The following is a 24,634-nucleotide window of genomic DNA, read 5'->3' on the forward strand; positions in this document are numbered from 1 at the left end:
AGCTATGTATACTTCTGATTTTTGAGGCATTATTCAAAGAACAGAGCTAAGGAGCTAAGGAGAAGAACTATAAAACTAGAATTTAAGAAACATAAAATTTTTAAAACTTTTCCGGTTTTTTTTTTTTTTAAAAGATGGAATTTTGCTCTTGTTGCCCAGGCTGGAGTGCAGTAGCATGATCTTGGGGGGTTCAAGCGATTCTCCTGCCTCAGCCTCCCGAGTAGTTGGGATTACAGGCATGCGCCACCCCGCCCAGCTAATTTTGTATTTTTAGTAGAGCTGGAATTTCTTCATGTTGGTCAGGCTGGTTTTGAACTCCCGACCTCTGGTGATTCACCCGCCTCGGCCTCCCCTTAGTGCTGGGACTACAGGTATGAGCCACCGCACCCAGCCTATGTTTTTTTTTTTTTTTTTTTTTGGACAGGGTCTTGCTCTGTTACCTAGACTGGAGTGCAAGTGGGGTGGTGATCATGGCTCACTGTAGCCTGGAACTCCTCAGATCAAGTGATCCTCTCACCCCAGCCTACTGAGTAACTAGAAAAACAGGTGTGGGGCCGGGTGTGGTGGCTCATACCTATAATCCGGCACTTTGGGAGGCCGAGGCGGGTGGATCACCTGAGGTCAGGAGTTCGACACCAGCCTGGCCAACATGGTGAAACCCTGTCTCTACTAAAAATACAAAACTTAACTGGGCGTGGTGGCGGGCACATGTAATCCCAGCTGCTCAGGAGGCTGAGGCAGAATTGCAAGCAAGAGGTTGCACTGAGCCAAGAGCCCACCATTGCACTCCAGCCTGGGCAACAAGAGCGAAACTCTATCTCAAAAAAAAAAAAAGGAAGAAGAAGAAGAAGAAAAACAGGTGTGCACCACCATGCCAGGCTAATTTTTACTTATATTTTTTGTATAGATGGAGTCTCACTATGTTGCCTAGGCTGGTCTCGAACAACTGGGCTCAAGTGATCCTCCCTCTTTGGCCTTCCAAAGTACTGAGATTGCAGGTGTGAGTCACTGTGCCCAGTCCCATTTTTCTGAAGTGCAGTTACTTGTCTAATACACACACACACACACCCCCCCACCGAGTTTTTAATATATTCTTGATATGAATGTACTGTCTCTTCTGGTTTATCTTTTGACTCTCTTAATGGTGTCTTTGAAGACAGTTGTACATATTGATAGGTAAACTTTTAAGTCATCCAGCCTTAATTGTTAAAATTGTAAATCTAAGCCAACAAGATTGATTTATTAATCGAAAACATTATTAAGCTCTGTCTCAAGCAGTAGATTAGACCTTAGTTTCGAAGAAGAGGAAAACCAAAGCATCTGAACTTTTCCTCTGATGGGAATGCTCAGACAGCTTGCATGGATCAGTTCCACATGATTGATGATTTAATTACCTTACCTTCTGTATGTAAATGTTAAGAATTGGGAAGTGGGAAATCTTGAAACCTCTATCACAAGCCTTCAGGATTTTATTCTGCGAAAGGTGTATAGTTTTGGTGTGTTTGAATGTCAGCTATCAGGTCTACAGAGGACTGATTCTCTATATACCTGCTATAGCACCTGTGGATACAGTATTAGAACAATAGGGCATAAGAACTTTTTTTACGTCTCATATGCACTTCTGTACCAGCCTGTCATTTCTAGAAGTAGTGAATACAAGTAATGTCCCCTTTTTCTGAGTTTTGTCTTTAGAATAAATTTTAATGAACTAGAGGCCTAACAACTAAAATGAAAATTTCATCCAAATTTTTTGTTTCCAGGTCTTTGAAGAAACTGGTTTTGATATCAAAGACTATATTTGTAAGGATGATTACATTGAACTTCGAATCAATGACCAGCTTGCTCGTTTGTACATCATTCCAGGAATTCCAAAAGACACAAAATTTAACCCAAAAACTAGAAGAGAAATTCGGGTATGTAACAAGCATATTTTCAGGTTACTGGACAGTATCCCAAATGAATAAGTAGGGCGTTCCTTTTATAAACTCCTTGATAAAAATTAACTAAATGAATTATTTTCTTCTGTGTTTCAGAACATTGAGTGGTTCTCTATTGAGAAATTGCCTTGTCATAGAAATGATATGACCCCCAAATCCAAACTTGGTTTGGCACCTAACAAATTTTTTATGGCCATTCCCTTTATCAGGTGTGTTCATATTTCTTGAAATGAAACTTACATGGTTGTGATAGTCATCTTCTGTCTGTAGCCATATTTTGAAAGTGAATTCTTAATGTTTCTGCAGACCATTAAGGGACTGGCTTTCTCGAAGATTTGGTGATTCCTCAGACAGTGACAATGGATTTTCCTCAACTGGTAGCACGCCAGCTAAACCCACTGTGGAGAAATTGAGGTAAAGAAATATATTCATGGAATCCTGATTTTCTGATAGTTTTTAAAAGTAGAATAATAGTATTTTGCTTCTAAAATTTGTAGAGGGTGTAAGATTTCTTTTTATAGATACTCTTTGTTACTGGTCTCACAGATAATAGAAGATTTTTTTAAAGGGTTTCTGATGAGATGAAAAAGGTTAATTGGAGTTGGAAAGGAGCTTCAGGCACCTTTTAAAATAGTATACTCAAGAGGATACCAACTTTTTAGATAGAACACTAGGAAAAAAAAGTCTTGTGTGTTCTTAGTGTTATTTCTCTGTTCTCTTATCCTACTTTTAAGATAATTGAGTTTCTAAAGACATTTGGATGGAGGATATATTAAGTTTTGTTTTCTTGTACGGGAGAGGAAGGATTCTAATACAGCTTGTTAAATTGGAGATAGAACAGTGAAGACTTGGGCTTTTAAAAAATATTTCCCAGCCGGGCGCAGTGGCTCACGCGTGTAATCCCAGCACTTTGGGAGGCCGAGGCAGGTGGATCACCTGAGGTCAGGAGTTTGAGAACAGCCTGGCCAGCATGGTGAAACCCCATCTGTACTAAAAATACAAAAAATAGCCCGGTGTGGTGGCAGGCACCTGTAGTCCCAGCTACTCAGGTGGCTGAGGCAGGAGAATCTCTTGAACCCGGGAGGTGGAGGTTACAGTGAGCCAAGATAGTGGCACTGTACTCCAGCCTGGGTGACAGAGCGAGACTCTTGTCTCAAAAAATAAAAAATAAAAAATAAAAATTTGTATCAGAGACTGTGTATTATCAAAAGTGACTACTACTTGGACATGAACCATGAAGAACATTTTCTTGCTTGGAACTTTTTGTCTTCATTGCCCAGGCTGGAGTACAGTGGCATCATCACAGCTCACTGCAGCCTTGACCTCCCAGACTCAAGTAATTGTCCCACTTAGTCCCCTGAGTCGCTGGGAACACAGGCAGATGCCACTAAGCCTGGCTAATTTTTTAAAATTTTTTGTAAGGATGGGACTCTCCCTGTGTTGCCCAGGTTGCTGTTAAACTCTTGGGCTCCAGTGATCCTCCTGCCTCAGCTTCCCAAAGTTTTGAGATTACAGGCGTGAGCCACCCTGCCTGGCCTCTGGCTTACAACTTAATTGCATCCAAGTCAGTTACAGAGTAGGCTGGGGAAGTAACTTTGTTAAATAAGCCTGTGTTTTTAAGCATATATATATATATATATATAAAGCATAATCACCTTGTTAGAAAGTTGCCTATGTTAGATTCAGAAAGAGTTGATTTTTACATTTTCTGTAATTTGGATTTGCTTTTATGACAGAGCTTCAGAAATAGGAGTAAACCACCTCTATAGTAAGTATTTCTTAAATAGGTAGCATTCCATTTTAGATGAATATTCTGAGGACAGGAGCTTGGACTAAATGGCCTGATGTCTTTCAGAATCTATGGTTATTGTAATATTAGTCAAAAGTTGGTCTCGAACTCCTGACCTTGAGTGAGCTACCCTCCTCGGCCTTCCAAAGTGCTGGGAGTATAGGTGTGAGCTACCACGCTCAGCGTGCATGAGTACAACATTTTAAAATTAGATTCTTTTGCAGAAGAATTCGAAACTGGGTCTTAATTTGCTTATTCATTATCTTGTGCCCTTTAATTTTATATTTTAGAGGGTAGCTTACTTTCTCAGATCCTCTTCCAGCTAGGATGTGGTCTGTAACTGACTTGTACAGTTTCAAAAAATTAGCAGGGCAAGGTGGCATGTGCCTGTAGTCTCAGCGACTTTGGAGACTGAGGTGAAAGAATGGCTTGAGCCTGAGCGGTTGAGGCCACGGTGAGCTCTGATCCTGCCCTGCACTCCAGCCTGGATGACAGAGGGAAACCCAGTCTCAAAAAAAGGAAAATATGTTCATTTGTTTCATCTAAATTTAGATTTATATTCTCCATATTTTTTAATGTACACTATAATCACTTATAGGGAGGAGATGGCCTGGATAATTTTTTAAAGTCTAGGATGAAAAATAGTAATAGCTTATTAATTCATTCAAGAAATACTTATTGAATACCAGGCACTTATCTGGGTAATGGGGATAAAGCAGTACAGATTAAAATCTCTGCCCTCATAGAACTTATATTCCAGTGGGGGAGATAGACAGTAAATAAGAAAATAAAACATGTAGTCTATAAATTTAACTATTAAGGTGTTAAAAGAACTATAAGTGAACATTTTCTGATTTGATTATTTTTTAAATCTTGGTATAGTCGAACCAAATTCCGCCACAGTCAGCAGTTATTTCCTGACGGTTCTCCTGGTGACCAGTGGGTAAAGCACAGGCAATCACTGCAGCAAAAGCCATATAATAATCATTCTGAAATGTCTGACCTTTTAAAAGGAAAGGTGAGTGATACACAAGTACAGTCTTTTCAGAAATTTAGATCTTTGGCTTTGAAATCATTCTCAATTGAGGAATTACATCTTAATAGTTACAGAGAGCTCTGAGTTACTGATCAAAGCCTTGTATGTTCCTTACTTGTGATTTGAAGTAGGACTGAGGCTTCTTAACGTTTACAGTTCTGGTGTAAATCCAGTACAGTGAATAATAAGAATTAACATCTAACTTTTGTGTATATGCTGCCAATGAAAGGTTCATTTAAAAATAAGTCATAAGGAAAATATTTTCCAAATTAACATAAGTGGGATCTATTGGCTTTTGTTCAGGAAGAAAAAGTAACAGCATATTGTAAACTTTGATTTTCACTGTTGTATTTGAGTGTATAATTACACTGCTATTAATACTGGTTTTCCTTTTTCCACATGTTCTAAGCACCACAATTTATTTATTCATAACACTGTTAATGCACATTTTGCTTGTTTCCAGTTTGGGGCTTTAACAGTGCTACTGTGAACATTCCTATACCTGTCTTTTGATGAATATACACAGTTCTGTGTAACTAAAAGGAAAGAAAAGTAGAATTGTTGGATCACTGCATATGCCTGTGTTATTTAGTATCTATTTGCTAATTTCCTCAAGTTATTTATATCCTCAGCAAAATACATGAGAGTTCTAATTGTTCCACATCTTTACTAATACTTGATATTATCTGTCTTTTTAATTTCAGGTTTCAATGTTACTTTCTTTTTTTTTTTTAACTTTAAAAATATACTGGGCTTGGTTGGGCATGGTGGCTCATGGCTGTAATCTCAGCACTTTGGGAGGCCGAGGTGGTGGATCACCTGAGGTCAGGAGTTCGAGACCAGCCTGACCAACATGGTGAAACCCTGTCTTTACTAAAAATACAAAAAATTAGCCGGGCGTAGTGGCAGACTCTTGTAATCCCAGTTACTTCGGAGCCCGAGCCAGGAGAATTGTTTGAATCCGGGAAGCAGAGGCTGCAGTGAGCCAAGATTGTGCCATTGCACTCCAGCCTGGGCAATAAGAGCGAAACTCTGTCTCAAAGAAACAAAACAAAACAAAAAATTGTGTGTGTGTGTGTGTGTGTGTGTGTGTATATATATATATATATATACTGGGCTTGTCAAAATTAAACTTTTATGCTTCAGAAGACATTTTCAAAATAGTGAAAAGATAGCCCACAAAATAGGAGAAAATATTTGCAAATTGTATATGATAAGAGGTTAATATCCAGAATATGTAAAGAATTCTTGGAACTCAGCAACATCAAAACAACCTAATTTAAAACTGGACAGAAGACTTGAATAGACAGTTCTGCAAAGAAGATATGCAAATGGCCAATAAGTACACAAAAGATGCTCAACATTATTAATCATTAGGGAACATTATTAATAATCAGTGGTATCTCCACAGTGAGATACCACTTCTTACCCATTAGGATGGCTATAATAAAAAACAAAAATAACAAAACAGAAAGCAAGTATTGCTGAGGATGTGGAGAAATTAGAGACCTTGTGCATTACTGATGGGAGTGTAAAATGGTGCAGCTGCTGTGGAAAACAGTTTGGCAATTTCTCAGTTAAACATAGAGTTACCATATGACTCAGCAATCCCATTCCTAGGTAATACCCAAAAGAATTGAAAGCAGGAACTTAAACAGCTAACTTGTATACCAATGTTCGTATCAGCATTATTCACAATAGCCAAAAGGTGGAAACAACTCATATGCCTGTCAACAGATGAATGGATAAAGAATGTGGTGTATACCCATAATGGAATATCATTCAGCCTTAAAGAAATTAAGAAATGAAGTTCTGCCCAGGCATGGTGGCTGATGCCTATAATCCCAACACTTTGGTACTTGAGCCCAGTAGTTGGAGACCCACCTGGGCAGCATGTCTCTACTACTAAAAATAGAAAAAATTAGTCAGGCATGGTAGTGTACGCATGTAGTTCCAGCTGCTCAGGAGGCTGAGGTGGGAGAATCAAGTGAGCCTGGGAAGTCAAGGCTGTAGTGGCGCCACTGCATTCCAGCCTGGGCAACGGGAGTGAGACCCGGTCTCCAAAAAAAAAAAAAAAAAAATTCTGAAGCATGCTACAATATGGGTGAACCTCGAGGACATTATGCTAAGTGAAATAAGCCAGACACAAAAGGATAAATATTGTATTAATGTTATTCTATTCCTCAATAGGCAAATTCATAGAGACACAAAGTCAATTAGAGATTACCAAGGCTAGAGGGAGAGGAGAATAGGGAGTTACTGTTTATTGGTTGCAAGGTTTTTGTTTGGGATGATAGAAGTTGGGGAAGTGGGTAGTGCTGACTATACTTAATGCCACTGAATTATACAATCACAAGTGGTTGATGTGGTAAATTGTATGTATATTGTATCACAATTAAAACACATGCTGGGAAAAGTGGAATGAAACTAAATTGAAAGTGTACAGTAACATGAGTCATTCAAAGCCATATTTTCTTCACATCACTTACTTAGGTTATTATTTTCCAGCTATTTTAGCAGCTGGTTATTTTTTTCTATAGGTTGGAATGTAAATAAACATTCTTATTTTATAGTTGTATATTTTAGAAGTTCTTCCTGTTTATACTATTTAGCCAGTCCTCAAATTGCTATCATTTCAATATCTCAAATGACAAATTAATGTTTAAAATGTTCGTTTTAATTTAAACTTAAGAATTTTTTGGTAGGAAAATTATCTTAAAGCAATTTAATAGCAATATTTAAACTATTGCATGTCTAAGTTTAGGAATAATGCCCACATTTTAAAAACATCAATCTTAGCCAGGCACAGTGGCTCACGCCTGTAATTCTAGCACTTTGGGAGGCCAACGTGGGTAGATCACTTGAGGTCAGGAGTTTGAGACCAGCCTGGCCAACGTGGTGAAAACCTTCACCGTCTCTATTAAGAATACAAAAATTAGCCAGGTGTGGTGGCATGTGCTTGTTATCCCAGCTACTCGCAAGGCTGAGGCAGGAGAATCGCTTGAACCTGGGAGACGAGGTTGCAGTGAGCCAAGTACTGCGCTCCAGCCTGGGCAACACAGTGAGACTCTATTTAAAAAATAGTAATCTTTGTTATTTTGTAAAAATATAGTAAACATTTCATAAAAATTAATAGTGCTTATTAATAATTTATAGCAGATTTCTAGGGTAACGATTACTACAGCTACCCATTTTCTGCTTTAAGAACTGTAGCCAATGTCCCTCGGCATTCCTTTACAGAGAAGTTCCATTTATGCATTAGAAGCAAGATCTATAAGCAGACATGGGATAAGGCAAGAGGTGTGGAAAGATACCTGTCTGTTTTTTTCTTTATTCTTTTTTTTTTTTTTTTTTTAAAGAGACGGAGTCTCCCTCTGTCACCCAGGCTGTAGTGCAGTCGCACAACCTCAACTCACTGCAACCTCCGCCTCCTGGGTTCAGGCGATTCTCCTGCCTCAGCCTCCTGAGTAGCTGGGACTATAGGCGTGCGCCATCACGCCCGGATAATTTTTTGTATTTTTAGTAGAGATGGGGTTGTGCTGTGTTAGCCGGGATGGTCTCATCTCCTGACCTCGTGATCCATGCGCCTCAGCCTCCCAAGGTGCTGGGATTACAGGCATGAGCCACTGTGCCCAGCCGAGGTGTGGAAAGATTTCTAGGGGCAAGTATATTTGCTATTTCATACCTTTAGAGAACTCTTGCTTTGGTTGGGAAGCACTGACTAATATAAGAAAATACATTGATAGAATTCATGAAAATTTGGGTAGGAGAAGCTTTGCTAAAAATTTGATTCAACCAGCTAAACATATTCATGGGGTGCTTTTTTTGTGCTATTACATTATACTATAGATTCATATTTTATTTCTTATTGGAAAAACAGAATCAAAGTGTGAGGGGAAATGGCAGAAAACAGTATCAAGATTCACCTAATCAAAAGAAAAGAACAAATGGGCTTCAGCCAGCAAAGCAGCAGAATTCTTTGATGGTAAGAGTTACAGCTCTCACACTAAGTAGGTAGTTCATCTTCTGAAGAGTGAAACAAGGGCATTGCTTTGTTCTTATTTTAATTGATATACTAGTAGGATTTTTATGTAGCTGAATTGTGTACTATTCACACTAAAATTCTCTGGCTGCTCTTAATTACAAATTTATCATGTTGATTCAACTGTACATCTAATTTTTTATGTGGCTGTTTACATTTATTATAATATCGTTGTGTACTCAAACCTGTTCTCAAGAGCAATTATTTGGCTGTTGCTCCGTGTTTTTCTAAATACTGTGTATTATTTCAATGAAGGTAAAAGTTTGGGGGAATTCATGTATTTTTTTCTCGAGGTTGATAGAGTTTAGAAAATTAAGAAAACAAACACACAGCACTCACAGCCAGTGCTATTGTCATTAGGCCTAATGACAAATAACTGAATAATTTAAAGCATTTTCTTTCATTCTTTTGTTTAGTCAGTCCTCCAAAAGTTAATTCATAACTAACAGTCTCCTGCGTTATCTTTTCTGTACGTCCTGATGTTTGTATATTGGGTTTTCTTATTGTAGCTTCACCTGTTTTTCATTTATTGGTGAGTAATAATAGCAATTTCAAATTTTTAGCAAAAATATTTTACCTGAATTCCCTGGGTGTTTACTTAATTTGGGTTCTAATGATTCATTTCACTACTTTACCTTTATTATTATTTCTCTTCTGTCTGATAAAAGTGGTGACAAGGTGACAAAAACAGAGAAGACAATCTTAATATAATTCAACAGCTGTTTTTAACAAAAACTAGACAGATACTTTTTTTTTTTTCTGAGATGGACTCTCACTCCGTCGCCAAGCTGGAGTACAGTGGCACGATCTCGGCTCACTGCAACCTCTACCTCACCGGGTTCAGGTGATTCCCTTGTCTCAGCCTCCTGAGTAGCTAGGACTACGGGCATGCACCACCATCCCGGCTAGTTTTTTTGTATTTTAGTATGAGACAGGGTTTGACCATGTTGGCCAGGATAGTCTCGATCTCCTGACCTCGTGATCCACCTGCCTTGGCCTCCCAAAGTGCTGGGATTACAGGTGTGAGCCACCGCTCCTGGCTGACAATAACTTATTGATAATATTGTACAAGTGTTAATTGTCCTCAAATTAATGTATAAGTTTAATATGATACCAGTAAAATTCCTTGTAGATTTTTTGGGAGAACTTCACGAATTACTCTTAAATTTGTCTAGAAGAACTTGAATAGATTTTTAGAAGTTGTTTAAGAAGAAAGTTAATGATGGAGAGCAAGTTATAAGCAGTTTTTTAAGAGAAGAAATAAAAGGGACTGATAAACATATAAAAGTATTAAACTGTATGTGTGGTCAAAGAATGTAAATTGAAATGGGATACATTTCTCCCATCAGATTGGCAAAGATGAAAAGAAATAGCCCAGTTGTGTATTGAATGCATTGGTAACACATAAAAATTACTAATTGGTACAACCTTCTAGAGAGGAGTTTTGCTATATCAAAACCCTAAAAAAGTGTTCACCTTTTCCCTAGAAGAGGAATCTAAAGAATGTTTACCCCCTTTATGATGAAAACCTGGAAAACAACCTAAATATCCAAGAAAATGATGTTAAATACAGTATTGTAGATCTGTGCAGTAGATTACCATGAAGTTGCTAAAAATGACGATGTACATTTATTGAAAAAGGAACTTGTTCACAATATATTTTAAAATTATCGTTCTAGTATGTATCATATAATTCCATTTAAAGTTTGCAATTTTATGAAAAGATGTTAACACACATCTTCATAGGAAAAAGCTAGAAAGATATAATACTAATTAGCTCTGGGTTGAGAAATGTAATGAGTAATCTTTTTGTTTTTTTATATTTTTTGAGACAGGGCCTTGCTCTGTCGTCTAGAGTACAGTGGCATGTACATTGCTTACTCTAGCCTTGAACTTCAGGGCTCAAGCCATTTTCCTGCCTCAGCTCTTTTGTCTTTTTGAGACAGGGTTTTGCTCTGTCACCCAGGCTGAAATGCAGTGGTGCGATCTTGGCTCATTGCAACCTCTACTTCCTTGGTTCAAGCAGTCCTCCCACCTCAGCCTCCAGAGCAGCTGGGACTATAGGTGTGTGGCACCACACCCTACTACTTCTTGTGTGTGTGTGTATATGTGTGTGTGTGTGTGTGTGTGTATATATATATTTATTTATTTTTATTTTTTGGTAGAAATAGGTCTCACCATGTTGCCCAGACTGGTCTTGAACTCCTGGGCTCAAGCGGTCCTCATGCTTTGACTTCCCAGAGTGCTGGGATTACAGGTGTGAGCCACTGTGCCTGGCCACCTCAGCTAAATTAGTTAGCTCTGGCTGATTTTTATGTTTTAGAAATAAAGTATGTTGGGAGGTGAGCTTGCTGGTCTCAAACTCCTGGCCTCAAGTGATCCTTTTGCTTCAGCCTCTCAAAGTGCTGGGATTACAGGCATGAGCCACCACACCTAGCCAATACTTGTCTGTTTTTTTGATGTCTTTATAATGTATATGTATGTAATCAAGAACTAAAAAAAATTGTAGGTGTGAAAAGTAAATACAAAAATACTGGTGAGAGAATGGGATGATTATATTCCTGGTTCAGTTTTCTCCCTGAGAAATTTGATAATACATCTTTGATTTTTAGTAAGTGAAGTTAACTGGTGACTGTGTTGTGTGTGTGTGTGTTTTTTTTTTTTTTTTAAACAGAAGTGCGAAAAGAAACTTCATCCACGGAAGCTTCAGGATAATTTTGAAACAGGCAAGTCATTTCCTATCTTTTTATAATCTTTGCCTTGTGGGAATTGGTTTGGTTTACCTAACTTTTATTTTAGTGGGAGTATGCGACCTGTGATAGTTAGGCAGGAAGAGTTGCATATGTTCTGTAGAAAGAGTTCATATATGTAGAGTTCTCTAAGAAACTGGCTGAAACAAATTCATTTAGATGAAATTACTTCCCTTCAGACTGTGCTGTTTCTTTTATGAATGTTAAGCCTTAGTCCTATGCATGAATATTTTAAATACGTAAATAATTGTGTAAGGATTTGGGGAGAGTAGAAAGAATCCAGTATTGTAAAGGCTAGGAAACCTCATTCTCAGATCTATGTAAGGGGTGCACTGACTTTAGAAGGGGAACATTTTTGGGGGGTAATCACTGTGGTTCTTCCCGTATACACATTAGTAAATTTGTATGCCTTTTTTCCAATTAAAAGGAACATTTTTCCCTCTTTTGGAGGCAATGTTCAACTTTTTAAGGTGATACTAAGTATAGGTTTTATTAAAGATACTTGGAATTTCTCCTTCCTTGGTTATGAAAAGTAGGTGTGTTGTCTGATTTGGAAAGTAATCCTAGTGAATGTAGAAAGCTCTTTGTTAAATACTGATTTAGTAGATGCTACTTGGAAGTGCTGTAGATTTTTTTCTTAGGTGCTATTTTTGAATTGTATGAAATTTCCTGTGCAGTAGATACTCATTTATTCACCACCTAAATTTAAGGCTTTCATATAGAAAAGTCTTAAGAAATGAAAAGCATTATTGTATTCTTTTTCTGTAATACTGTCTGTGATTTAAGCAAGATAATGCTATTTTAAAAGACATGCCTTAACTATATTATGGAAAGTTACTGTTAACTATGAAGAAAGGAATTATCATTACAATTTAGTTTGATACAGTCCCACTTTTTTATTTTTGTTTTTGTTACCTATGCTTTTGGGGTCATATACAAAAAAAATCATGGTGAAGATCGGCATCAGAGGGTTTTTTCCCTGTTTTCTTCTAGGAATGCTACAGTTTCGGGTCTTGCATTTAAGTCTTTTATCCATTTCAAGTTCATTTTTATGTGTGGTATATGATAAGGATCCAGTTCTTTTGCATGTGGATATCCAGTTTTCCCAGCATCATTTATTGAAGAGTCTATTATTTCTCCTCATAGTATAGAGAAGTTATGGGAGTATAAGTCTTCTTAATAGGATTTTTTTCTGGCCACCTTGGGTGGTGGGGACATGTTAGGCATATAGTGAAATCTAATTAACATATATTCAGAAATCAGTTATTTTACAGAATCTTTTAAAAGCCGTATATTCAGGGACATTAAAAGGGGTACACCATGCCAGCCTGGGCAACATAGCAAGACTTTTGTCTCTACAAAAATTAAAAATGAGCCAGGTGTGGTGGCACATACCTGTAGTCCCAGCTACTTAAGAGGCTGAGGCAAAAGATCACTTGAGCCCAGGAAGTTGAGGCTGAGTGAGCTGTGATTATCACTGTACTCCAGCCTGGGCAACAGAATGAGACTCTGTCTCAAAAAAAAAAAAAAAAAAAAAAAAAAAGGGTGCAGCACACCGCAACTTGGTATGTTGATCTTAGTTGGGCATTATATGGATATATAAAATTTTGAGTTGTGTTGAGAAGTATGAAAGGATTCATGTCCTGGGAGGCCTCATCCTCATTTCAGACTTTCTTTCTGCCACAGTTTCTTGATGTCCATTCCAAACCTACTTTCTGGTTAAGTGCCTGGTCTGTTTAAAAGGTGGGGAAAAAAAGCCCAGATAAATTGGAGTTTTGTTGTACTATGATTTCAAAAATTTGGATTTTTCTTTTTTTTTCTTATTTTTTTCTTTTGCTTTTTGAGATGGAGTTGCTATGTCACCCAGGCTGGAGTGTAATGGCACAATCTCGGCTCACTTCAACCTCCACCTCCCAGGTTCAAGCCATTCTCCTGCCTCAGCCTCCTGAGTAGCTGGGATTACAGGCATGTGCCACCATGCCTGGCTAATTTTTGCATTTTTAGTACGGACGGGGTTTCACCATCTTGTCCGGGCTGGTCTTGAACTCCTGACCTTGTGATCTGCCCTCGTTGATCTCCCAAAGTGCTGGGATTACAGGCATGAGCCACCATGCCTGGCTGGATTTTTCTTTATGGTGATAAGTTCCTGGAAATCTTGGTAAACCCCAGCTTTATTTTTCTGTAACAAAATGCACATATAGGAGGCGAAGCACATGTAGGAGGTAAAGTTATGCTCATTTTGAAAGCAAAGGAATGTCAAGGGTCTTAATGACAGATTAAGATTTTGAATATGTGGAAATAATAATAGATTGAAAATGCAGTTGACTACCAGTTTAGGGAAAGGAAAATACATACTTTGGTGGTTCTATTTAGGGTTAGAGTCTGGGAAGATAAACATATACTCAAAACTAATTCTTTTGTAACAAAAGGCAAAGGGCAGTATTTGATTTCTTACTAAGGTTATTGAGCTTATTTATTTTGTTTTTTTTAAACAGATGCTGTATATGACTTACCTAGCTCCAATGAAGACCAGTTGCTAGAGCATGCCGAGGGACAGCCCGTGGCGTGTAATGGACATTGCAAGTTCCCCTTTTCATCCAGAGCCTTTTTGAGTTTCAAGTTTGACCATAATGCTATAATGAAAATCTTGGACCTTTGATAGCAGCAAATATATTGTAAATATCCCAGGATCAGAGACCTGTTGGATTTGAGTGGGTGTCTCCTCAAGCCTTACCTTTCTCAGGTGTTTTAAAGAAATGCAGGGAGGCAATGTTTCTGAAGACATTTTCTGTTTATAAGAGAGAGTAGAAAGAAACACGAGTTTGCACTGTAAATGCAGTTATAACCTTTTATACAGATTTACCTTTTCAGTGTTTAGTACAAGGTTAAGTTGCTTTCTTTGAGGGCATTTATTCTGTGTGACTGTGGGTTTTATTTTGTATTCTGGTTGAGAAAATAATGTATTGAGTTACTATCAAGTAGCCAAGTTAATGGGAATGCTCCATCTACCTGTTATAGTGATTGCAATAATAGTATATTGGAGTTTTTCAAAGAAACTTAATGCCTAATTATTAAATGAACACAAGAGCTGAAATGTCGCATTTGTCGGGATTACAGGTGATCTACTTTGGTGACATTTTGTACTTCTCTCTGCTTATAACCACTGAGGTTTTCTAATCTTCCTCTGGAGTTTCAGTGAAAGGATTTATTGAGGGCAGCTTCTGGAATATAATGTGCATGTCCATAATGAACTCTTAGCACTTCATAAGGACAAAGTCTGTAGCCTGGAGGGGCTTGAGTGGATGGGAGTTGATGCTGTGATTTTGAGCTGTGGTTACATGCAGTCAGTAAACCTGTGAGACTGCTGGAGGAAATGTAGCAGAGAGCATGGAGGCTGGGACCCAGCACCGACTTTGGGTCATGTCTTTACCATCCTGCCTCCAACCCTTTAGTCTTGTAGACTTTTATTCTTGTGGAAATTTCTTCTATATTCCAGTTGTATAAATATGTATGAAAAACTGACATTACTGGGTTTTACATTGCATCTCCAGTATTGATCTTTGGATCAATACTGTTATATTTGTTTTATTAGGTTCCAATTTGCAATAGTAGCAGTGACTGACATGCTTTTATTGGCCTGCTAAGCCCCTGGATGATGGAGTGAGAAGAAGGGAAGGGGTATGCAGTTTACCCAAGTCCAAATAAAGCATTTCACTAGGTTACACGTTATGTATATGTGTTACACACTAGTAACATACGTAACTCACTCCTAGGAATGTATTTTGCTTCAGAATTTTTAAATTCACATAAGGATGGCAGTGCCCATTTTAAGGAGGATTTCAGCTATAATTGAGGACAATCACCAGGGTGTTAAGGGGGCTTTAGTGTTTTGGCTGCGTCTGACCTCATTGAAGGAATTTTTTGGGAATGGGGGGTGTTCGAGTATGTGTGTGTGTGTGTGTGTGTGTGTGTATCTATTATGTGGGTTTTAAAAATCCTTTTTTACAGTGGTATCCACAAAATACTTCTCTGCTTATAAATGTTATTGTAGAAATCTTTATTCTTTGTAGGTAGCCTATTTAATCGGGTTCCACTGAACCTCGTGGGACTTTTAAAAGAAGGGCTATTTAAGGAATTCACTTGGTAGTACTTTGCTTTAGCTTTTAAATGGCTTGATTTTAAAGGAGAAATTCTATTTATTAATGAAGGTGTCACCCTTTTGGTGCTAAGCAGGATAATTCACAATTAAAGCAGTGTGTATGGAATTAATGATATTCAGAATCCTGCATCTTTTAATGTGACAAATGTTTGAATCCTGTGACCTTTGCTTTTTAATGCGTTGTATGATTGTGTTTGGAAGCTTTTACTGTCCTTTTCAGAAATACGGCTGCTTTGCTTGGGTCTCTTTGAGCCATATTTATAGTTGGTCCCAGCATTCCAGACTTCTGTTGTTAAAGGAGTGAAAATGTAGTTTGCCTGGCAGATGAATAATTTTCACTCATTTACTGTCTTCTGGAAACCATTTAACTTTTACTGTGTTTTTTTTTGGTATGTGTGTTTTTTTTTTCTTTTCAAGTGCATACTTTGGCCAGTCTTCCTGGTGCCTGTGGAGTTGGATTTGTCAGCTCTCAATACTGAAGCAAAAGAGATTAGTTACCGGAAGTATGGCCTCTAATGGTGTTGAGCCTTTTCAAGAACCAACAAATTATCTTTGTGATTACAGTAGTTTAACTATGGTTAAATGTTATTGCTGTTGCGCTGCTTTATTTAATGCACTGTGGAACAAAATATAAGGGTATTGTTGGGATGTGATTATGGTAACTTCAAGCTTTTAGCTCTCCTCAAAGTTTGAGGTTAAAAAAATGTTAAAAGATGTGACTTAAAGTTTATGTGTGTAATGTGACTTAACTATGCAGAAAATATTTAAGTTGGATGTACCTGGTTTAGGTACATCTACTATACTTATTCCCTCAAATCTGGGTAATAGTTTCTCAGTGTTCAGGTTACCTTGAGAAAGGCCAAGCTTAGTGAACTGGATTTCTCCTTTGAGAAGTTTTAGTATGGTTTGAGGAAATCAAGTGATAAAGGAGTATGCTGAATATGCAATAATTTACTTCTACTGAGTGCTGCATTTTAAGAAGCTAGATGAGAAGAGTAGTTGGTTTGCTTCGTTAATGTTTTGTCTTTGAGAGAGATACCGGTCTTGGAATTCACTTTTTAAATGTTATGTTCCAACCTTATATGTTCCAAGGTGCAGTGCACTGTGAATCTTTTATTTTAAAACAATTTGTGGGTGCTTTTATGTATAACTTTAATGATTTATAAGATGCTAAATGAATTGTTTTTGTACCTAACCATTGTAATCCAAAAGATAAGGGTGTGGTTTACATGCTTTTCAAAAATTTGTGTTAAGAAGTAGCAAATGAATGGTTTAGAATTTCAAATAGTGATACCCTCCTGAGACATGAGCATTTGGAGAGGCCTAATAGAACTCATATAGTGTGGGTGAAATTTGATTAAAGATGTTGGAAAATTAAGTTGGATTTTTGTATTCATATGTAAAGGAAAGTCTCCCAATGCTGTCAAAGGAATTTTGGTCACTACTTGCTGTTCTGAGCTTTGAATATCCTTATTTTTCTATTAAATATCAGTTAGTAAGTATAGCTAATGAAGACATATAATGAAAGTAATTTTATGCTGTAAGATTGAGTTGGTACTTTTCCTTTTGAAGGCTTTAGTAATTTGTATGTAATGTCAAATAAAGGAATTCAAATCTGAGTAAATAACAGCCTTCTTCTATAGGAATTAGATTCTTCTATAAAATTCACCATATTGTGTCCTATAGAGAAGTTAAGGTCTGAGTGCATGTGTGCGTTAAAAACACTACCTATTCTCTCACGGACCTATTTCTCATCCTTTCTCTTTTCATCTCCAACAGTTAAACGGTAAGGAAAGCAAAGTTAATTATAAAAATTAGACATTTTGCCAAGTTACTTTTCTTACCACAGTACCCTCTCTTGGCTTTTTTTTTTTTTTAGACGGAGTTTCACTCTTGTTGCCCAGGCTGGAGTGCAATGGTGCAATCTCGGCTCACTGCAACCTCTGCCTCCCGGGTTCAAGCGATTCTCCTGCCTCAGCCTCCCAAGTAGCTGGGATTACAGGCATGCGCCACTGCGCCTGGCTATTTCTGTATTTTTAGTAGAGATGGGGTTTTTCCATGTTGGTCGAGCTGGTCTCTCTTGGCTTTTTATCTGTATTTTTGTACCAGTGGACCTCCCTGCCTCCTGAGACTGTTTTGATTGACATCTTTTGTGTTTCTATATTTTCTGAGGCAGTACTTTCTATGTTAATCATAGTAATAAAGTCAGATTCATTAACTTTTCTTCCTAGTAATTTTGACTTGGATTATTTTCTAGCCTGGGGGGATGGGGTTCATGTGTTGTTATAACTTTAGATTAATAAGCAAGACTATTTTTTTTGTTTGAAGGTATCCTTTACATACCTTCTCTAGGTAAACAAGTGTTAGTAAAAACAATTTTGTCAAACGGTATTCTTGACAGCTTGGTAAAGTCTAGGTAGAGTTTCTCATTTTGTATTATGTCCTAAGACTTTAAAGTGCATTTGTCTAGTTGCCAAAAATTCTAAATATGAGATGATGATGGGCTTTCTCAGCATCTTTTTGCTTCCTAGAATTGAGTTACTCTTGAAGTCTGTACTCCTGTGTCAGAAAGATGGCAGATTGCAAATGGGCAATACAGGTTTTGCCCCATGCTTTCAAAGTAGGATTCTGGATTGCAGTTTCAAAAAATATGATAGATTATTGTTATAGAATCAAAGTGTCCTGAAGGGAGAAGAATAGCTATAGTTGCTGGGCAAAGAGTATAAGAAAGAAACTTTAGAGTATTTATCAATATTTGAGTGCTATATTATGTTCCAGGCTAGAAATGTGACCATTGCATGGCCTAAGTGTAGTCATTCATATATATATGAATATCTGTCTATCGGTATATATATGAATATCTGTATATGCGCATGTATCGCCATTGTCGAGTGTTTTCTAGCCCTGGATAAAGTTAATTTTTTCGAAGTATGATTGCCAAGCAATCCAGTGAATTTAAAGTAATTTTTCTCACTTTAAAGACTGGTGGTGAGGAGTGGTGAGGAGTCTGGTCCTTCCTGTACTGATACTATAGAACTCCAGTCAAACTCGAGTGCACTGCTTTCTTACAGGAAGACAACTCAGAACACAGCCATAATCTGCTGTGGTGTTGGTCACATCACAGTGCTTATACATTTGTCCTAAATGGTGATTCATTCTTTTCCATCTAACTTCCTTGTGACAAACAGCATTTACTATGGAAATAGTCTGTAAAGAGGGAAAAGAGTGAAAGTTACTCTCATGCATGGGAGTGGACTTAAAGGGTTGACTTCCACCAGCTGAGTACAAACAAGTGTAAAGAAAAGCTATGATAAAGTATGGGGGTCTTATCTTGAGAATTGTTCATAATGAAATCTTTAATCTGGGTTATCAGAGTAATGAAATCACCAATAAAAACATTCCATTTATCTTGGATCTTCTGTGGTTAGCAGAGGAGTATGGTCTAGTTTGTTAGCAGCTTGAAGGCACAACCTAAAAGGAATGAGCTTTCACAGGGTGCTTACATTAGTTGGGTAGCATTGGTCAAAGGTACTCTGAAGAGTGAATGCAGAAATCAATTGCCTGTGTTTGTAACCTTGTCCCACATGGACCCTAATGTTTAGTAGACTTCAGTCTTTTAGTCCAGTAGAAGACTACAGCCCTGAATATGTGTTTTCTGCTTTTTGGGGGAAGGTTTCCTGTAGGTGGTTGGGTGGTTTTTGGGTTATTGGCCACTGTTCGTTAAGTGCCATTTGAAGACCTGTTGTTTCTTAATCCTTTTTTTCTTGGTGTGACTGGCCAGGAAAAAGTCTATTGAGTTCTTTTTTTCTCCCTGGTGTCTTATCATTTCTATAGAATAATCCATCTTTTAAAATTTGTATTACATCTCTATAGCAAACCTGCCACAGACTTGCAAGTAGTGATTTTATCTTTCCTTCCTGAGAAGGTGATCTCACTTTTGATGTGTGGGTCACCTGTGGACACCTGTGCTCTTTTGAGTCTCAATGCTTGTAGCTTTCACATTGGCTTGGGAACAACAGACTTCTGTGTGGTTCTAGAGTGAAATGGGCAGTGTTCTGCTGGTCCTCAGTCTTTGAGAGGTCTTAGGCAACATCCTTAGTATAGTGGAATTTCTGAGGTCAAATTTAACATTTTAATGTATTCTCCTTTTAGTTCATTGAATCTGAGGTTCTAAATCTGTAGCTTCATTTTGAGCACAAGTCTGCATTGTCATTTTTTAAGTTTTAAGAGATTAGCAAATATATGCTTTTGTGATATGTAGGAATAGACTGGCAGCAAATGAAAGTAAAGGTTATCAACTGTGAATGAAATTTAGATAATTCTTCAGCGATTGGTTAATTAGATGGGTTAGTGCTTTTGGAACATATAACAGTAGACTTGTATTCTTTATGCACTATACATATGATACGCACTGACAGAAAAGCACAGAAGACATACTGCTAAGAGTTTCTTTGTGCATTTCACTACTGTTCTAGGGAACTGCTGTCTCTTTGGTTCCTTTTAGGTTTGTGTTAGGATGTTTGCACAAGTAATCATTTAATGTTAAATGCAAGTGTCCAAAGAAATGAGTCTTAAAGTTCTTTGGTCATATTTCACTTAAAAGTTAGGACAGGAGACAGCTAACCTGACTTCCATTTTACAAATATTAGAAACTTTCTTCAATAACAAAAATAGCGAAGGACAATAAAACCATAAACTATTTTGCTTTATGTCTATTTTTAAAAAATAATTGTTTTGAAGTTTGCTTATTAGCTTAATACCTTATAGTACTTTTAAAAAATCATCCTTGGTAATTATTGACTTATCCTATATCCATGTACAATTCAGTTTTATCTGTTAGCTTTAATAAAAATTGAAAACAATCTAATTCAGAATAAAATAAACGGAATTATAGTTCATGTATTAGCATTTTTAAGTGATGTTCTCTTAATAAGATTGTCTTTTGTCTAACCAAAATAGGGCATACACATTAGTTTGGATGGGAAAGGGGATAAGACTTGACTTTTTAATACTGTGCCTATTTCCAAAACAAGATTTGATGTGGCTTTTTATGCTATGCTTTAAAGACGTTCCTGGAAGATACATAGTCTTTAAACAATTTGGGAGTAAGTTTTAGTCAGAAAAAGGTGAAGATATTTATGCTGAGTCATGTTAAATTATTTTGAGACCTTTTGCTGGTAGACAAAAACTGAGGAAATGTTTCACTAAGTATATTATGGTCAATGAAAAAACCGGACTTTAGAGTAAATGTGATAACCAAGTAGATTTGTGAACTTTATTTCTTTAGTAATTATTTTTGTCTTATGTGAAATGATTTAAGCTTTAATTTTTGCCTAGATTATAGCAGTGTTTTATTTTACCTTATAGGGCATTTTAATGCTTGGAGAAAGACTGTATAAGTAAACCTACGTCAAGTGATTCTGTTCATGGTATTAGAGTTCTTGGTGTTCTTTTGGAAATTGTCAAACATTTACTGATAGCAGAAAAGGAACTCCAGAACACCTGTAGTGTTCACCTTGTTATAAGAACTGAAACATTTAGAACAGGTTTTACTTTGTTTCTAGATTTATGTTGTTGTAGGTGAACAGCAACTTTGTCTTTTTCCCTCAGTGTTAACGAAAGGATAAAGACTGACTTTTACCTCTGTTGCTGGGTATGACTATCAAAGGATTTCCAGTGATTCATGTTTGTGAATTGGAGTTTAAATGTTTTCAGGATTACTGTAATTCCAAAGACCCACTAGAATGTCAGCTGTACTCTGTACTCTCCACTGACAAAATGAACAGAATCCTATGTCTTAACAGTTAATGCTCTAATTTTTTGAAAGTTTTTTGATGTAAATGATAGGTTAGAAACTAAAAGCCTTTTAATCTTACAAAATACAATTTGAATGATGGAAGGTTGTTCAGATACTGGCTTTCTGTAAAAACATCATTGTGTTAGATTGTTTGTAATGTCAATAAAATTGGCTGCTTGGGCAGTTTGTGACTACCTTAGCTTGGTTTCTGCTACCGTTACTTGTTATCTAGGTTCTCAGCTGCTCATTGTGGTTGCTGTCTCTTTGGACCAATACAAATGGCAAGTATGAGATGAACATGATAAAAGTATGTTTATGTAACAGGAAGAAGCTGGGCGCGGTGGCTCATACCTATAATCCCAGCACTTTGGGAGGCCGAGGTGGGTGGATCATGAGGTCAGGAGTTCGAGACCAGCCTGACCAACATGGTGAAACTAAAAATACAAAAATTAGCCAGGTGTGGTGGCGCGCGTCTGTAGTCCCACCTATTTGGGAAGCTGAGGCAGGGGAATCCCTTGACCCCAGGAGGCGGAGGTTGCAGTGAGCCGAGATCGCGCCGCTGCACTCCAGCCTGAGCGAACAGAGCAAGACTCCGTCTGGGGGAAAAAAAAAGCCAGGAAGAAATATTGTAGAGTCTCTGCAAAAATGAAAATACCTCAAGTTTGTTGCTTTAAAGCAAGATCATAGTTTAAGGCTTGAGATGTGAATTCATTAGGTATTTAAAATCCAGCAATTCTTAAGTTTGTGCTAGAATCAGGTTTTGCAATAGGAATACTTAACCTTGGATCTCGGGGGAAAAGAAATACATTCTTTTCCATTAGAGACCTTAGCTATATGATAGTAACTTTTACCTAAAATTTTCAAAAGGAGAGTGATCAGTGTGTTATACTTAATGTCAAAGTTACTTTCCTTCCATAGTGAAAACTTGAGAACATTTTAATCTTTCTCTAACAGACATGTTGCAATGCTGCTTGCCATCTTGTTGTCCTATATGACTTCCTTGCATTTCCAGTCCTTGATTACGTTCCCTGTTTCAATGATCTTTAAGAGGGGAAAAGACTCTTCAATAGATAGCTTCTGATTTATGCCAAATTTTAAAAAGCCAAATAGAAATGGGCTCTAAAGGAGGGTTCTTTGGCCATTTTGATCTAATAATAGTCTTATTTCCAGCCCCCCTGCTTTGATTAGATGCTTGATTTCATGTGAACATCATGGATTTGATATTTGTCTGTATGACAAACAGTTCTACAGAAGGATAGCCTTACCCTTTAAATAACACAGTTTAGGTACACTGTGGAATTAGAAATATTTATTCAGAATATAAGAATGTTTGTAAAATATTATAAATGTCTCTGTATAAATAAATGGAGTTTTTAAAAAACAATTCTATATCAAATAACACAAAGTAGCTATTTTACAGCAGCTAAAACTAAAGGCATCTGGAAACATTTAAAGAATACAAGTGAAGAATCTAAAAAATTACAAGGTATAGTACAGTGTTAAGTAGCAATTTTAAAATGAGACTTTCAGTACAAACAGTAGAACAATACTGACAAATGCAAACTTAGTCACATGTGCTTTAATAACTGACAATACATTCAAGCAGGTTTTTCTAATTCAAGTGTACAGCACATTTTCAAATAATAGGAAACAAATCTCATGCAAAGTAAGTCTTGACAAGATGTCTAAAAACTGATTAGAACTAGAAAAGAAGTGGACATGTTTTATTATCTTTGCATTAGGTTCAAACAGAAGCAGATTATCAGGGGCTGTTACTCACTTGCCATTCCTGACATGAGCACTATAAGTGAATACTATGAGTTCTACAAACAGAACATTTTTCCACATGAATTTGATTTGCAAAAAGTGCAAAAGTGAATGGTAGAGCCAGAATTACTAAGTATGGCATCAGTGTGAATGTGGGGGAAATTTGTATATAACTTGCCTTGTTCTGCTGAGCTGATATTTCACCTGATTAGCAGATGAATGACTGTGGAAAGATTAAGTACTAGTCAAGGATGTGGTTTTTCACAGCAGTCGATGTTTCCGGGACTGAATCATTTCTTCATCTTGGTCACATGCAAAATCTCACCCAGATGTAATGTGATAAAGAATTTACCCAATGTAACCTTTAAGCAAAAATATATGGTGGTCTGCATGTGAAACTGTCTATCTCTACACAGGTATTAGCAAAACAAGAATACATGAACAGCTGCTATCAACTTGTGTACTTTTTTTCCACTTGTTTATATTTTAACAGCCACTGAGAGATGAGTGATGCTGTGGTGACAGCAGTCAGCATTATTTCTTAGAGAATACAAATGTATTAAGTTAGAGTAATTTCAGGTGTGCGAAACAGGAGCTACTGAAGGCCACAGGTTTGGAGCTTACTTTAACTTGACCTATATAAACATAAGATTTGTAGGATGTGGATAAACTTTAAGTGAATTTTTATTTTGTAACCAGTTACGCCTCTTCTATAAACTCTGTAAGAGTGCTCAAAGGTGAATCAAACTTATATCATTCCTTGTCAAATAGGCTGTTCCCATTGGATAAGAAAAACTGCTATATGTTTTCCTGAAATATTTTATAGTGTTCTATAAAGCCATCACCTTCTGCAGAAAAAAAATGTTACTTATGCTCTACCTCCCCAGACCTCGCTGAAAACTTTGGTAGCCCTATGGATGCATCCTAATCAAGGTCAGTGCAGAAATCTCAACCATTACAGGAGTCTCTTACTATTTTGGCTCTACAAATATTCTAAGTAGTAGTTCTGTTTCCTGAGTCTAGAATTAGGTGGAGCTGTAAATAGTTTAATAGAATGATAGGGACATACTACCAATTAAGAATTTGCAAATGGTTTAAAGCCTTATGAAAAGAGAGTTTCAGAAATGTTTATTTTTTTTAATAGTCTTGATATCACTTTATTTAAAGCTTGATAATCCAAACTCTTGAGAGCTATTAAGGTTGATTGATAGACTTAAGGTGATTGCTGGATAATTCTTGTGGGCCATAGGAACACCTTCAGAAGGGAACAGGCAACTATGGAGGTTCTTTAATTCATGCCAGTGACATGGGCAGTCCAATCTCGATCAGGTAACTATGGGTCACTTTTTTTTTTTTT

The 24,634-nt window shown here is 37.1% G+C and overlaps 1 protein-coding gene across 3 annotated transcripts in view; it reads left to right on the plus strand.

The window, feature by feature from the left end:
• DCP2 (decapping mRNA 2) overlaps positions 1 to 21,709 on the plus strand; it is a 42,549-nt gene extending 20,840 nt beyond the window's left edge. For 2 of the 3 annotated variants that reach the window (XM_011966084.1, XM_011966087.1), the window contains 7 exons: positions 1,761 to 1,913; positions 2,034 to 2,146; positions 2,244 to 2,351; positions 4,609 to 4,744; positions 8,643 to 8,747; positions 11,479 to 11,530; positions 14,050 to 21,709. In XM_011966084.1, coding sequence (XP_011821474.1) covers positions 1,761 to 1,913; positions 2,034 to 2,146; positions 2,244 to 2,351; positions 4,609 to 4,744; positions 8,643 to 8,747; positions 11,479 to 11,530; positions 14,050 to 14,213 — 831 coding nt within the window. In that variant the 3' untranslated portion in view covers positions 14,214 to 21,709. The remainder of the gene's footprint in view (positions 1 to 1,760; positions 1,914 to 2,033; positions 2,147 to 2,243; positions 2,352 to 4,608; positions 4,745 to 8,642; positions 8,748 to 11,478; positions 11,531 to 14,049) is intronic. The other variant, XM_011966085.1, reaches the window with a different exon arrangement.
• Positions 21,710 to 24,634: the final 2,925 nt, after the last annotated feature.

Source organism: Mandrillus leucophaeus, unplaced genomic scaffold, assembly GCF_000951045.1.
Source record: "Mandrillus leucophaeus isolate KB7577 unplaced genomic scaffold, Mleu.le_1.0 Scaffold740, whole genome shotgun sequence".
Lineage (NCBI taxonomy): Eukaryota > Metazoa > Chordata > Mammalia > Primates > Cercopithecidae > Mandrillus > Mandrillus leucophaeus.